This window comes from Montipora capricornis, chromosome 6, assembly GCF_036669925.1.
Source record: "Montipora capricornis isolate CH-2021 chromosome 6, ASM3666992v2, whole genome shotgun sequence".
In the NCBI taxonomy this organism is placed as follows: Eukaryota; Metazoa; Cnidaria; class Anthozoa; order Scleractinia; family Acroporidae; genus Montipora; species Montipora capricornis.
In genome coordinates, this window is record NC_090888.1 from 44,782,535 (window position 1) to 44,797,534 (window position 15,000).

Sequence of the window (15,000 nt, forward strand, 5' to 3'; positions counted from 1 at the left end):
ACAAGTCTACAAGCTTATTAAAAAAAAAATTATCTGGGGACAAGCCAGCCTTAGTAGGAGCTCCTAGATCAGTGTATGCCATAATCATCTCAACCACCAGCATTCTATTTAAGGGAGAACAAACAATTATTTTTTTTTCAAAACATATCCATAAGCAAACCAACCATTGCTTTCTGTCCATTCTAGGATCACATGGTAAATGACTGGGAATGCATTTGTACTGTTGATGTTGGTGAAGGAGAAAGATTGGTAGCAATCTCTTGGATTGATACTGGGATCAAGGTATGTACAAATACTGTAAGGTCTATTAGTATTTTTTTTCCATCATGTCCCTGATAACTCGAGTGTGCATTTTGTTAATTTAATAATGTGGTAAAATTTTCTGCAATAAATTGTGCGAAGTGAGTGGAAACATCTAATATGCAAGTTACAATGGAAACATATGTAGCATAAAACTTGGGGTCTGGATTTAATTCACCTCTCCCTTTCCCTCCAAGTTTTGGCCTGCACTCTACAACATGGACCTTAAGATCTACTGTACGATAGTGACATTGACGAAAACACCAGCTCAAAAATAATATAACTTTGTCCAGTATGTCTTTTTGAGATTTTTCCATCTCGTTCATGTCTACAGTGTGTGCGAAGTATCCTAAAAATAAACGGTACGAGCACAGTTTTATGCTAAAAATAGAGAATGACATCTTCTGTTGCATGCTCACGTCGTCATCAGAACCTAAAATTAATTTGGTGATTTCACGTCACTGTCATGCAGAGTACTGCAAAAATATGAGCTTAAAACCATGCCACATAATTTTATGCAGCACAATTTTTTATGCTCTTTTAACCAATGATGTCATTGTTTTGTGGCGTTGTCATCGACGTCGTCGTAGATCTTAAGGTCTCTAATGTGAGACCTAGAGTTCAATATTCTTGACTCCTTTACCCAGTGACTCTGGGAGTGAGACTTAACAGATTTTATTCCGTCTAACACCAGATGATTTCATTCGTCAACTGGGGACATCCTGGGGCACCTGAGAGGTCACTGGGTTAATAAAAATGCAGTGTTTGGTACAAATTTGTAGAGGGGAAAAACTGAAGAGGTCAGGGCAGTGAACAATTTTGAACATGATCGTCTGGCATTAGCCAGAGAATTATAAGTCATTGTGTTGGATATAAATTAAATTGTCATTTACGCTGTACCAAAGTGAGAGTCTGAACAGGGATAAACAGTTGTACTGTATGCGATTGTTAAGTAAACCCGTTTCTCTCAGAGGATCTCCCCTTGACAATGTACTGTTGTATGTAGGAAAAAGTTAATATTATAAGAAATTAAAGTAACCGGGTAGTAAAATTGAAAAGTTCCACTGTTGGAAGTACATGAAATGGTTGATGTTTTTGTCTGACAGACCCCTTAATTTCATGTATGTTTCCTTTTTTATCAACAGAACCTTTTTACCCTTCACGGCGATGATCCACAGCATTCAGTTATTCCCAAGAAGCTTGGAGAGCGCTTTAAGACCAATAAAAGCAAACATCCTTTGGTAGAGATTGAAGGGATGAGAGCCAAAGATGGATGGGTGGCCATCAGTGAAACAGGGCTTGTAAGTCAATATTAATTTTTTTGTTCTGAATTTTCTTGTAGTCTTATCTATGTGTAATATTCACATTTCATCACAAAGGCTAATAGTATTGTTGTGCTTCTTAATTGAGCGAGAAATGATGGCCATTCTTATACAAATGGTTTCTTTACTAAAAAAAATCTGAATGAAAACCAAGTAGTATTCAACCTGTTCGCCTTACACTGTACATATACAAATCCCTGCTGTCATGCATTTACTTGCTCTCCTTTATTAATTTTATGCTGTGGGTTCAAGATACCGGTAAGTCAAAAGTTCTTACAATGTGCCAACTCTAAACTCTTCCTTTAATCTGTGGTTGTTTGTAATTAGAAGCAAATTACAGCTGTATGTACTTGTAGTCATTGAAAATTACTGTTTTCTTTTCCTTCTAGATTTGTGTGACAACCATAAAACCAGAAATACAAATAACGAGAAAATGCTTGGCAACAGTGCGTGCAAGAGTTGCTGTGGCTGATCTCGCATTTACAAACAGTAAGTGCAGTTTAGTACCGTTGCAGTAATACATGATAAATTATTATGTACTTATTAATAATAACTTTTGCCTTACATAATAAATTATTTAAATTAACAAAAGGTTGATACATGTACATGTACTGTATGCATGATATCCATTGCCAGTGGATTTTTCCTTAAATGAAAGTAATAAATTATAATAATAATAATAATAATAATAATAATAAATATACCTGGGAAATTTCGGAAACTTCGGAAACTTCATTGGCTTTTCTAGATATCAACGTTTCTATTAGAGGCAACGCGCTATGTACTAGTGTGCACTACAAACCTACTGATTCACACAGTTATTTGTTGTATTCATCGTCACATCCATCACATGTCAAGAACTCCATCCCTTATTCTCAATTTCTTAGACTTCGACGTCTATGTAGTGATGACTCCGATTTTTCCAGCAAATCAGAGGAGATGTGCCAGTTCTTCGAAGAACGTGGCTATCCTGTCTCTGTGGTCAAAGCGGGCCATCATCGCGCCCAACAATTTGATCGACAGTCATCACTACAAACGTCACAAAAAGATAAGAATGACAGAATTCCATTTACCCTCACTTTCCATCCTCATAATCACGCAGTCAAAAGCATCATTCTTAGTAATTTTAAATTACTCCAAAATGATCCCGAGACTGGTAGAATCTTTCGCAACCTCCACTTATTTCATTCAAACGCGACAAAAACGTAGGCAACTTTTTAGTTAGAAGCGCGCTCAAAACTAACGAGCAACCCGGCACTTTCAAATGCGCGCGCTCACGATGCAAAACTTGTCTTTTCATTGTTAACACTAGCAAGATATCGGGACCTAAGCGATCTGTTAAGATCACCGATTGTTTCACATGTACCTCCGCAAATGTCATTTATTGCATAACCTGCACGTTATGCAATAAATTATACATTGGTGAGACAGGTAGACGACTAGGCGACCGATTCCGCGAACACCTTCGCGATGTTGAAAAGAATGACAAGGATGCATCCAAGCCAGTCGCTCGCCATTTTAATCTGCCTAACCACTCCAAAAAACACATGGCTATCTGCGGCCTTTCCCTACATCTAGGTACGACGGAAAGCCGCAAGAATCTGGAACAAAAATTCATCTTTCAAATCGGCACCCTTAATCCTCACGGTATTAACGAACGCTTTTCATTTAACTAATATATTCCTATTTTTCACGTTGCCATGTTACCACCAATAGCGTAGCTCCTACTCTACTATAAAAACTACACGTAACCCATAATCCCTCGATTCGCTCTGACGAAGGGCTAACGCTCGAAACGTCAGCTTTTAGAATCTCTGTACGGTGGCAATTTACATTATCAACTCCGTTGATAAACCAGATTTTTCCTTAACCCTTTCTTGCCTGAGTTGGCCCCAGTGCACTGATGAGTAAAATTGTATGGTGTTAGACTGAGTAAAATCTCCAATACAGAAACATACTCGTCTATAATGTACTACGTTTTTTATCATGATGCCAGCAGTCAACATTAAAAAGTTAAATAATATTGTTACTATTAATGACTGTTTGAGATACATGTAGCATGTGCAGCATCATATCGGAAATTCCAGACCACGGCTTTGATCGTATAAAGAAGGACTATAATTTATTTCCATTATCCTTTCAAACACTAATGCTGCAATTTCAGCCTAGCCTTTGAAGTCAAAGAGTTGTGTTAATTTTTATTAATTTTTATTTTCTCTTTTGCATTTTTTTGTGTAGTGGGAAAAGTAATAGTTGTAGCAAATGATGGTGAATCATGCAGTGCTGTTCAGTTCTACAGAGTCTCCTTGTCTGGAATACCAGGTTGATTTCCAAAAGTAATATAGACTTAGCCAAGCCTAAGAGTGGGAGGGTTGTCCAATACTTACAAATGGACTCCAGTGGTGTTAGTGGTGATAAATTAACCCATTGACTCCTGGGGGTTCCCCATTCACGCGTAAAATCGTCTGGCATTAGACAGAGTAAAATACTAAGTATGATCGGTTTAGGTCGGTTTGGGTGTTAAAGGGTTAATGGGGACATCGATGAGTAAAATCTTCTTGCATTAGACAGAGTAAAATACTAAAGTCTGGTTGGTTTAGGCCGGTTTGGGTGTTAAAGAGAGGGGACAGAACTCATTGACACTTCAAATGCCCTTGGATGCCCAAGTCAAATCATCTGGTGTTAGACAGAGTAAAATCTGTTAAGTCTTACACTGTACTCCCAGGGTCAATGGGTTAAGAACAAAGAGGGAAAAAATATTCTTCTTGAAGAATCTTACTTCTTAGTTCTAAAAAGTACTGAAGGTAAAAATAGTTTTTAAAAAAGTGCAGTCCTAGCTTGACTTTGTTTAAATAACCTGCCCAAAGAGAATTGAAACATACAGCTGTAAATATCACTTGGGTGAAACCTTTCTTGCCGACAAAGAGTTGACATTTAATATATTTTGGAACCCGTGGAGTTATTGTGTTGAGACTTCATACACATGTACGTGTATCATCACAGTTATGTACATGTACATGTAGGTTAGTACTTTAGCAGTAACAAAAGAATGCATGGAGGATTTGAACCATGGCCTCTGCTATAGTGATGCAGTACTTATAATAACCAATAATTGCTGAGCTATCAAGCCAACTGGGAGCAGATAATCATTTTGTTTTAAAAGTGGACTCCTAAGTAAAATCTGAAGAAAATGTGAACATGAAGACTATGACAGGGTTTTGATACATGCAATATTAATTTTGAGAGGTTTGTTTAATTTTTCATTTACTGTTATTTGTTAAAGAAAATTTGAGAGAACTCCAGAGAGTTTCCTGGGAAACTGATTCTTGGGTTCCAGGAACACTGGAAACAACGTTTCTGACAGTTCTATTAAAAATTTATTTTGGAGGGAGGGGATGCCCCCAACTCCCCCTAGACCCCCCTAGGTAGCTCGCATGTTGGTGCCAAAAAGTGTCATGTCTGGTGCTTTCAGAAATATGGTCGCTACTTTACAAACCCTGCCATGATGACATATTTGAACTGAGCAAAGACTCAAGCATGTTGAGATTTTAGATTGTCACAGTTACATAGTTACTTTATTTCAAGGTTCAAATCCTGTTCAATCCTGTGATATGATTTGGTCATGAAACATGCATCTCATTATTTTTTAGATGGCTGTCAGATTTTGTCAGATCCTCTTCCCTGCCTGTTTCCTCATTCGCACACTGAACAAGACTGTAAGTTCTCTTTGATTATGTGAATTTTGTGCTTTACACCACAAAATTAATTTTCTTTTTGCAAATCAAATTGTTCCGCAAAATATTAGTTGACCAAAAATTCTGATTGCCCGATCAGGCAAGTCTTAGAGTTGTTTCACTTGCCCATGGATATATTTCGCTTGCCCCTGACAATCGGGCAAGCGTTAGTGTCAAACACTGATTATAGCCAGGCAGCTCTCTCTAACCACCATCCTAAAGATTTTCAGAGTGACACCGGATTGTTACTTGAGATGTTAATAAGTATATGTAATACCGTAGGACTACATGCTGTCCAATTTTGAAATAGCTTCTAAAAAATGGTTTGTTCTCACTGTTAGGGATGATAAGTTAAAAAATCTGAGAGAAACCACTGCCCTAGCAAGCAACATGTTCACTTCTGGTGTCTGTCCGTGGCCCAAAAACGTTGCATGGTTAAAATAGCTGCAACCTGATTGGCCAATACTCAGTTCTCTTATCTGTCTTTACATTTGATTGGTTGATGGAAAGAATACAGATTTTTCTCAAATTGGACAGTTTGTTCAAAGCTGAAGTAAACATTCCTGCAAAAACTATCCAACTTTATTTTAAATTTGGACAGTTGGCAAAAATATTTGATACAGCTACATAATTGTTATAATTGTAATTGTCAATATTGTTGTGAATGTTAATATTAATAAAATTTGTTACTTGTAAATGTTGTATGAGTTGTTCACATACACATAGCCTTCTTCAAGCTTACACAGAGATCGTGTTAACGCAGAAATCGTGCATTTTTACGCAAATTATATAAAATCCAAAAAAAAGTGATCATCAAAATTTTAATGTGTCCCAGGATGCAAGGCGATTCTTTTGACGATTTCGCGACAAGATCTCTGGTTCTTTAAGGCGTAGGAAAGCGCTTGAAACGGGAAAATGTTCCCTTCTTGGAGCTCTTATTGGAATTTGAATTCATTTTGACGCGCCAGACTATGAGTTTTTGCGAGCAAATTGTATGTACGTTATGTCAATAAAGACAAGCGACGCGCCATGTGAGATAACCGATTCTTTTGACGATTTCGCGACAAGAAGTTTTGAATTTTCATATCTCTGGTTCTTTAAGGCGTAGGAAAGCGCTTGAAACGGGAAAATGTTCCGTTGTTTAACCTCTTATTTGAAATGAAATTCATTTTGACGCGCCTGACAAGACGAGTTTTTGCAAGCGGATTGTATCTCTCTCATTTTTACAAAGACACGCGACATTGATATATGTATGTGTGACAATCGATTCTTCTGACGATTTCGCGACAAGAAGTTTTGAATTTTCATATCACTGGTTCCACAAGGCTTAAGAAAGTGCTGAAAACGGGAAAGTTTTAACATTTTCATGCGCCTGACATAAATATTGCGCGAGCGAATTGTTACATTTTTTTTTAAAATCAAGAATACCCCGCTACTTATTTCCACATGTTTACCTGTGAACTGAAACAAACACGGTGCTGGGTTTGCCAAACGATGTTCAGCTGAATAGCCATTGCCATATACATTTGTACAGTAAAAAGCTATTAAAACTAACAATGATCTAACCGCAATAGGTCGACAATGGGCTAACTCATACATACTAATGAGCTTTGCTTTATGCGCGTATTTCATGCGCGTGTCAAAAACGCAGACGCGTGCATGTTTGACACACAGGCGTGTTTTACACGCCCATTTTGGGCCGCATATCTTCGACCTTTACTGTACATGTATTAAATAACTCAAACAACTTGCTTTGATTTGTCAGTATATCTGTTGTTTGGGCAACTGGGCGAGATGCGAAAGAAAAAAAAAAAAAAAAAATTAAAGTAACATAGTGGTTGCCATATTGGATTTAGCTGTGCAAAGGAGACTGGTGAAGATGATTAAACGTCCAGGAAACGTAATTGAGCTCCTGCCATTTGTTTGCTCATTGATTGTTTGATCGATTGAGAAATACAAGTGCTCACACTTCTTGAAAAGGAACTGAGAAAGGTTGAAGACATGGTCATTTTTAGATAAAGATTTTTTGGCTAAAATTGGCTGAAAGAGTTTGGATGGTTGCAAAGGAATTTGGACGATAAGTTGTCTATGATTTGTAAGGGCCAGGTAAAAGGTGGAAAGAAGAACGTGCCCACGACAGGACGCAAAGATTTCCAGTGATTGGCACTTGTACGGTACATGAATCAGGTGGATCACAAAAGTACAGCAGCAGTGTTGCTTCAACAAGAACAGTTCAAAGCTGCCCATGACAATGCTGGATAGGAACACCTCAATTATACAATGTACATGACATTGAGCACTGTCTAAGTCTATTTATTTGTCAAAAATTAACGTCACATGACATTATTATTATTATTATTATTGGTACTAGTTACAGTACTAAGTACTGTCTTAAAGATTAGAAAGTTGGTTACTCTCTCTTTCTCATTACCTAAAAAAATACTCTATTTCTCGGAGAAGGTCACCAAGATTTTGGGACCCCCAAAAATGCTTGGGACCCCAATTTGGCCAGACATGCAGGCCCCAGGACCCAAATTGAAAATTCTTAGTGCCATCCTTGTTACGGGTGCATAATGTGGTATTTGGATGAATTTGGATCAGAATTCTTGGAATTGATCTTTTTTTTGTTAAGATTACAGTAAAGGTCAAGCTGTGATCGTAACGTCAGCTGTATCATTGGTTGTGTACAGGTACACGTAATTTAGATGCATTGTGCTTGTTGTGTCAAAACAGCTCAGATTTTTTTTGTGATTTGCAGTTGCTGAATATCATGTAAATAATCTCCAATTTATGTCCAAGAACTCTGGTGAAGCAATTCTGGTGTGCACAACAGGTACATATACATGTAGGATAATAACAATAAGTATTACAATAATTTGTTGAGTCAAACTGCCGGGAACTACAATCGTGGTCAAAAGTTGTTGAGAAGGTTGCGGGTATCGACAGTTCACTTCACACCTAATTCGATTATTCTAACTATTGGCTGAAGCATTTGGGAAATACATTGTACCATGCTCTTGTGGCCCTCCTCCCCTATATTCAATGTTGGAGTTCTTCAGGTAAGAAAAGTCACCATTTTTTTCCCTGGAAAATCCAACATTGATAAGGGGGAGGGGGGTTATCTGTAAAATGAAGCTACCTTCCCAACACTTTTGACCATGATTGTAGAAAGAAAGTACTTTAGAGTGAGTTTCAATGGAGTGTCGTAAAACCAAAACCAAAGTATGGTGCTACAACTTCAAACCAATCACTGAGGGAAGTACATGTAATGCAAAACCAAAGCAGTTTGCTAATTACTTTCGTCACGCATTTGAAAACCCTGCGCCGGATCTATTATATAAACACCACTGAAATACCAAGTGAGCTTTTGTACGAAAACATGATATCTTCACACGTGAAAAGATCACTGTAATTGCTATGGTTACACACAAAGATTGCGCCTTTTGGTGCCTTCCGTGAAATGATTTAGTATTTCATTGGTGTTTATATTGTTTATATAGTGTTTCATTAGTGTTGAAAAATATTTCACGAGTGAGTGCAGCGAACAAGTGAAATATTTTTCAACACTCTAAGAGAAATTTCATTTCTAACACACTTCTGGGAGCCGTGGCAAGCCCAACCACACAGCCTGACCTTTATTAACAAGAACATAATTGTCTTACAATGAGAATAAGATCACCTCAACTAAAACATTTTACAAGTACTTCATGGGTGGGTGGGGCGTGTCAGGCAATGGCGGATGGCAAAACAAAAACTGGAACTTTACACGAGCCATGTGACCTGAAAACCCCCCGCAGACCTGTACCCAGACTCCCAGCCATGTGTGAGAAAAACGTTTTCCGCTTCTTGCGTTCCTCAGCCAGCGGAAAACCACACTTCTGCGGGCAGCCTTGTAATATCCTCTATGTACTACCCTCTATGTACATGTACTACTGACATTATCCAGTATCTTAAGCAGCAGGTGATGGTTCATTGTTGGCACCAGTAAAAATAAAAGCTAAAAAACAGTTACTAATCAGCATATGCAACTGACAGAAAAAGAATACACTATTGAGGCATGCAAGCAAGTCAGCTATGACATGGAGCCTCACTGACTAAAATGGAGGCCACCTTTTTAACATTAGGCAGTAACTTCAAAAGTGTAAATACATTATCGTAGCAGATATGGAGCGAAAATTGTGGTCAACAGGATTAAAGCAGATGAATCAGTAGTATGTTTATCTTAGTTTGGACATAATTATAAAGTTGAATTAAATAATTATTATTGTCTGATGTTAGACAGATGAAAATCTATAAGTTTTAATCTTTGGGGGAATTGGTTAAAGATGTAAGTACGTAATTTTTTAAAATAAAATATGTTGATTTTTGAAGTCTTTTTCTTATATAATTATGGAGAGTGAAATCTTATGCATGCTCAGGAAAATCTAGTGCCAAAGGAAGGGAAAAACAAGAGAGTCAAGGCAGCACCTTATACTTTTATTGTTGGACAAAGTAATATTTGGCTAGTAGCTTCTTTTTTTAATAATTAATTTTGGTAACCTATTAGTTTTACTGATTACAATTGATAGGCAAAAATGGAAGTTGTATAAAACGTTGGGAAATGAAGAAAGGAAAGGTGCAGGTTCATGAGAGATTCCAACAGGAAATAGCATCACATCTCCATCCGTACATGACGAACTACAGTGTATATGTGAGTATATAAGTCAGACTTGACAGTAAACAAAATGTTAATCAGCTGTGTTTCAAATTATAAGAGGTTGGCGTAGGGTTCAAATGCATGCATATACATGTATTAGACAAAGCTTAACAACTGACCTGACAAATCAAGCCATAAACTTTGGATTTTAAATGCATGGCACCAATTCTAGGTTGACCCTTTAGATTCCCTGTGAGCAGTCTGCCTCTAGAACACATCTGTTTCTCAACTTATGGGTGTATTTCTCAATGTTTTGTATTAAGCTTGGATAATTTTATAAGATTATTTGTTTTACTCTAGGGATCACTTAACACAATGGTGCCTCAAAAAAGAACAAAAATGTGAAGAAAAGAGGATAACATAAGGATTACGACCAAAAATGACAGATCTCGACAGTTTGCCGTGTACATATTTATCATTTTAGCATTTCCCTACAACTACAATTTAAGTTATGATGTTGTGGAGGAATTGAGCTTGTGGTAATAATTTTTTAGTTATCACTCATTACTAGTGAATTAAAACATAATTCTACCGTACGTTGTCTTCTTAAGTCGCCGCAGTTTCTCCAACTACATGGTACACTTACAACTGTATGAGTAAGGCAAGTCCTCTGTATTATTAGCAATGACTTGATTTCCATGGTCATGGTTTTTGTCCCCTAGGAATGGACCATCATCAAAACTTACAAAGATCCTGCCAACATCGTGTCCCTTTGTCTGCCAAGGCTACCGACACCCAAAGTGGACTTGTCACCGACCAGTAACCTGTTGACATATCCTGCATCAATACTTTTGGTACAATATGATGATGACAGACTTCAGTTATTAACTTGGTATTTGTTGTGTTTTATATATTATTGCTACACTGTTATATTACAGTACCTATTATCATTTTTCAAGGGAGCAGAACTGGGATTAATGCACTGTGATATAGACATACTGTGTTTTGTTGTTTTCCTGAGTATTTGACTTGAAAAGTTCATTTTGTCAGATCAGCTACATTCTACTGTTACAGCAGTATTCAGGTCTTAGTATGAATGTTTGAAGTTTTTCTTTAATTCGGCTTTTTTCAGTCACACATGTATAATTATGTTGTCAGTAAAATCCGTTCTCCTCTCATTTTACCTTGGTTGAATATGCACTCTACCAATCAATCCCCTAAAAAGGAATGAAAACACCTACATGTATACCTTCCCTCAAGCTCTGTCTTGTGCAATTCGCAGCACATGTCCTTGATGTTTCGTACATGTATCACCTTATCGGTTTCTGTATTCAGGCACTGATCCATTCAGTTACAACATTACAGCATACAGTACCGCTCAGAAATACGTTAACCAAAATATGCGCATAATACGCGTATATCTATACGCGTATGGTTATACGAACATACGCGTATATATATACGCGTATATGCGTATACAGATATACGCGTCTGCCTCATTAGCTTGCTTATTGTTCTAAACAATACACGTAGCTTGACAGCAATACAATAGTACATGACTACGAACTACATGACGAAGACGCACTTTCACAAACAGCTGTCGTGTTCGGAATACAAACCCACGCAAGGATGTTTATTTCATCGATAAACATGCAGTTCGGGTTCAGAGTTATTTTGTTTCACACTATTAAAAGAGAAAATAATATACACATAAATACAGAATTAAAGTAATGTTTACAAAGATGCAAGTAAGCTATAATAAGGGTTATGGGTTACAAGATATAGGGAACAAAGAATTGTACAATGCACTTACTGGTACTCGAACTCGGACCCTCCAGATCTGCAGAAGTGGTTTGATTAAGAGTTGCGGGACTATTTCATTTAGGAAACAATTCAAGTAGTTAATTTATGTGCACCTTTTGGGGTTGAAGCTTCCAGTGCGATTTTCAGTGAGAAACGTGACTTCTGTTTTGGCTTTACTCTGATCCAGGTATCTTCACGTATAGGTCTAAATACATAAAAACTGAGCAGTGACTGAAAATTAAATATACTTCAAATGGCTTTCAGAGATACATGTTGTAGCTTAATAGGAGCTGACGGAACTGCATACAGTGTTCAATACATGTACTGTAGTTTAGCTTAGATGTTAAATAAAGTGACTTGACCCTTATCTTGCAGTTTAAAGCTGTTACGAAATGGTTCATTTTCCACAAAACTCCAAAGTTCAGTAGATGCAGAAATTGGTGAGTATGAAATAATTTCCAGTTGTTGCTGACACAGCTGTGAGTTGAAAATTCATTAAAAGTGCTGAATGGATTGAACCTGGGGAAAAAAAGGAAAAAGCAAAATTCATGTGGGGAAAACAGGCTGGGACAACGTTTCACATGGATTATTGCACACATCTGCTTGAAGATAATATTAAATGACTTTAAGTGTGTGCCATAATTTATACCTCTGTTTAAAATAATTAGGACTCAACAAAAATTAACAGACACACAAGTTTTACTGTAGAATTAATTTTAAAGATCTTGTTTACGTAATAATTATGAACTGTAGTTAATTTTTGTAGTTTGCATTTAATTTTATTATTTCACAAGAAACTTTCTCTTTACTAAGGTGATATTATTTTAAACTGGTTAATTTTTCTAACTCGGTTTATTATGAATCATCTGAAAGGGGATTTTATTTTACTGGGTGAGTTCGAAAATAGGGACATGGCTTTTTTGTGGGGTTCTCAATTTGAGTGTACACTCTCTACTTGTCCCTTAGTTACCGCTCCCCACCCCCCCCCCCACACTTTTCCATTTATTTCCCCTTTTAACCTACTTAAACAGCTCCTTTTTACATACAGTGTACATGTACCTTAACTCAACCTCCCTCATCCTGTATATCCACCCCATCCTTTACAGTGAGTGCTCATAAATCTTTTTTATTCCTTTTTTTTTTGCAATGAATGTATAGCTGTAGTGTTGACTGGATCTTATTAACAGGTTCATTAGCTAAAAGGGCGTCCTCTTCAAGAGTGGGTTGTAGCCCAGGTTTGCTTGGTGCCATCTGTTATTCCCCTTGCTGCTGTTGTGTGGTAGGGGTGACCATGACAGGAGACCTGCGCATGTTCAAACTGCATCACCTTGCAGGTATGGTTAATAATAATAATATTTTTCAAAAAGAAACACACAATTTTAAATTTGCAAAACATGTTTCGGATGATCGACATCCATCGTCAGTTGTGAATACAAGTGAAACCGCTAGTCGGTGTTATATAAAAGATAGCTAATAACATGCATAAGTACTGATTAAATAACAACGTGAATAGAAAATACAATGATGAGAAGACAATGGGTATGGACGAGGAAAATTACAGTGAAAGTGTTAAATTGACATGATTAACCTGCTTATTTAATGAGGGTTTTTCCCAACCTATGTGTAAGGCCTCCTTGATTTTTAGTTGAAAAGGCGTGGAGGCGGTGTCAAGGATTGAAAAACACTCCTCCGAGCATAAAGATCTGCATGCTTCTGACCCATTAATGTGCTGAAAGATATGCGAGTTCTTATCCGATGTTAAATGTTCACGAACACGTGTAGCAAGATGTCGGTTTGTTTCGCCGACATAGCAGGCACTACAGCCTGCGCAAGAAAATTTATAAACCACACGGGATCGTGATAATTTGGAAATAGCATCTTTGGCACTGAATAAGTTCTTAATCTTGTATGGGGCAAACACTAGCTTGATGTCCAAGTTTTTACAATAGAAACTTGGACATCAAGCTAGTAACTTGGACATAAAGCTAGTGTTTGCCCGATAATTTTTTAATAACTTATTCAGTGCCAAAGATGCTATTTCCAAATTATCACGATCCCGTGTGGTTTATAAATTTTCTTGCGCAGGCTGTAGTGCCTGCTATGTCGGCGAAACAAACCGACATCTTGCTACACGTGTTCGTGAACATTTAACATCGGATAAGAACTCGCATATCTTTCAGCACATTAATGGGTCAGAAGCATGCAGATCTTTATGCTCGGAGGAGTGTTTTTCAATCCTTGACACCGCCTCCACGCCTTTTCAACTAAAAATCAAGGAGGCCTTACACATAGGTTGGGAAAAACCCTCATTAAATAAGCAGGTTAATCATGTCAATTTAACACTTTCACTGTAATTTTCCTCGTCCATACCCATTGTCTTCTCATCATTGTATTTTCTATTCACGTTGTTATTTAATCAGTACTTATGCATGTTATTAGCTATCTTTTATATAACACCGTCTAGCGGTTTCACTTGTATTCACAACTGATGATGGATGTCGATCATCCGAAACATGTTTTGCAAATTTAAAATTGTGTTTCTTTTTGAAAGTTATTTCTTGCTTGCTATTAGTTCGAAAGTTCAATAATAATAATAATAATCATGATCATAATCATAATCATAATCATAATCATTTCATAATCATAATCATAATCATAATCATAATCATAATCATAATAGCAATTTTCTTGCTCGTAAACACTGGGCGCAGATTCATTGAGATTCATTGAGTCGCGAAATCAACCGCATGTTGGCGATGTTCAAGCAAATGCACCCGTTCGAATTATTCTGCCTTTCAAGGATCAAAGATCAGCCGACGTTGTATGAAGACAGCTGTCCGATCTTGGAACGAAAATAAACAGCTATCTGTGCCCAGTGTGTACGAGCAAGAAAATTGCCGACGACATCAAAGTAGCAGAGGCCAAACCACCGTTAATAAATCAACAATGCGTTGTCTATAAATTCAAATGTGATCTGTGTGATGCGGATTATGTTGGCTATACTTGGCGACACCTTTTCCAACGCATTGAGGAACACAAGCACTCTGCTATCGGAAAACACCTGCGTGACGCCCACAATCAGAAGAACAAAGATCTTCAGGAACAATTTACCATTCTTAGAAATGTCGTGGGAAATTTGAATGCTTAGTTTACGAAATGCTTTTTATCCAAGAAAAGAAACCTGAGCTGAACACTCAATCTGACT

At 37.3% G+C, this 15,000-nt stretch overlaps 1 protein-coding gene across 1 annotated transcript in view; it reads left to right on the forward strand.

The window, feature by feature from the left end:
- The first annotated feature begins 189 nt into the window (after positions 1-189).
- LOC138050556 (mediator of RNA polymerase II transcription subunit 16-like) overlaps positions 190-15,000 on the forward strand; it is a 35,632-nt gene continuing 20,821 nt past the window's right edge. The window contains exons 1-10 of the mRNA XM_068896878.1: positions 190-282; positions 1,446-1,601; positions 2,012-2,111; positions 3,861-3,944; positions 5,273-5,338; positions 8,115-8,189; positions 9,925-10,046; positions 10,715-10,884; positions 12,171-12,235; positions 12,983-13,129. Coding sequence (XP_068752979.1) covers positions 193-282; positions 1,446-1,601; positions 2,012-2,111; positions 3,861-3,944; positions 5,273-5,338; positions 8,115-8,189; positions 9,925-10,046; positions 10,715-10,884; positions 12,171-12,235; positions 12,983-13,129 — 1,075 coding nt within the window. The 5' untranslated portion in view covers positions 190-192. The remainder of the gene's footprint in view (positions 283-1,445; positions 1,602-2,011; positions 2,112-3,860; positions 3,945-5,272; positions 5,339-8,114; positions 8,190-9,924; positions 10,047-10,714; positions 10,885-12,170; positions 12,236-12,982; positions 13,130-15,000) is intronic.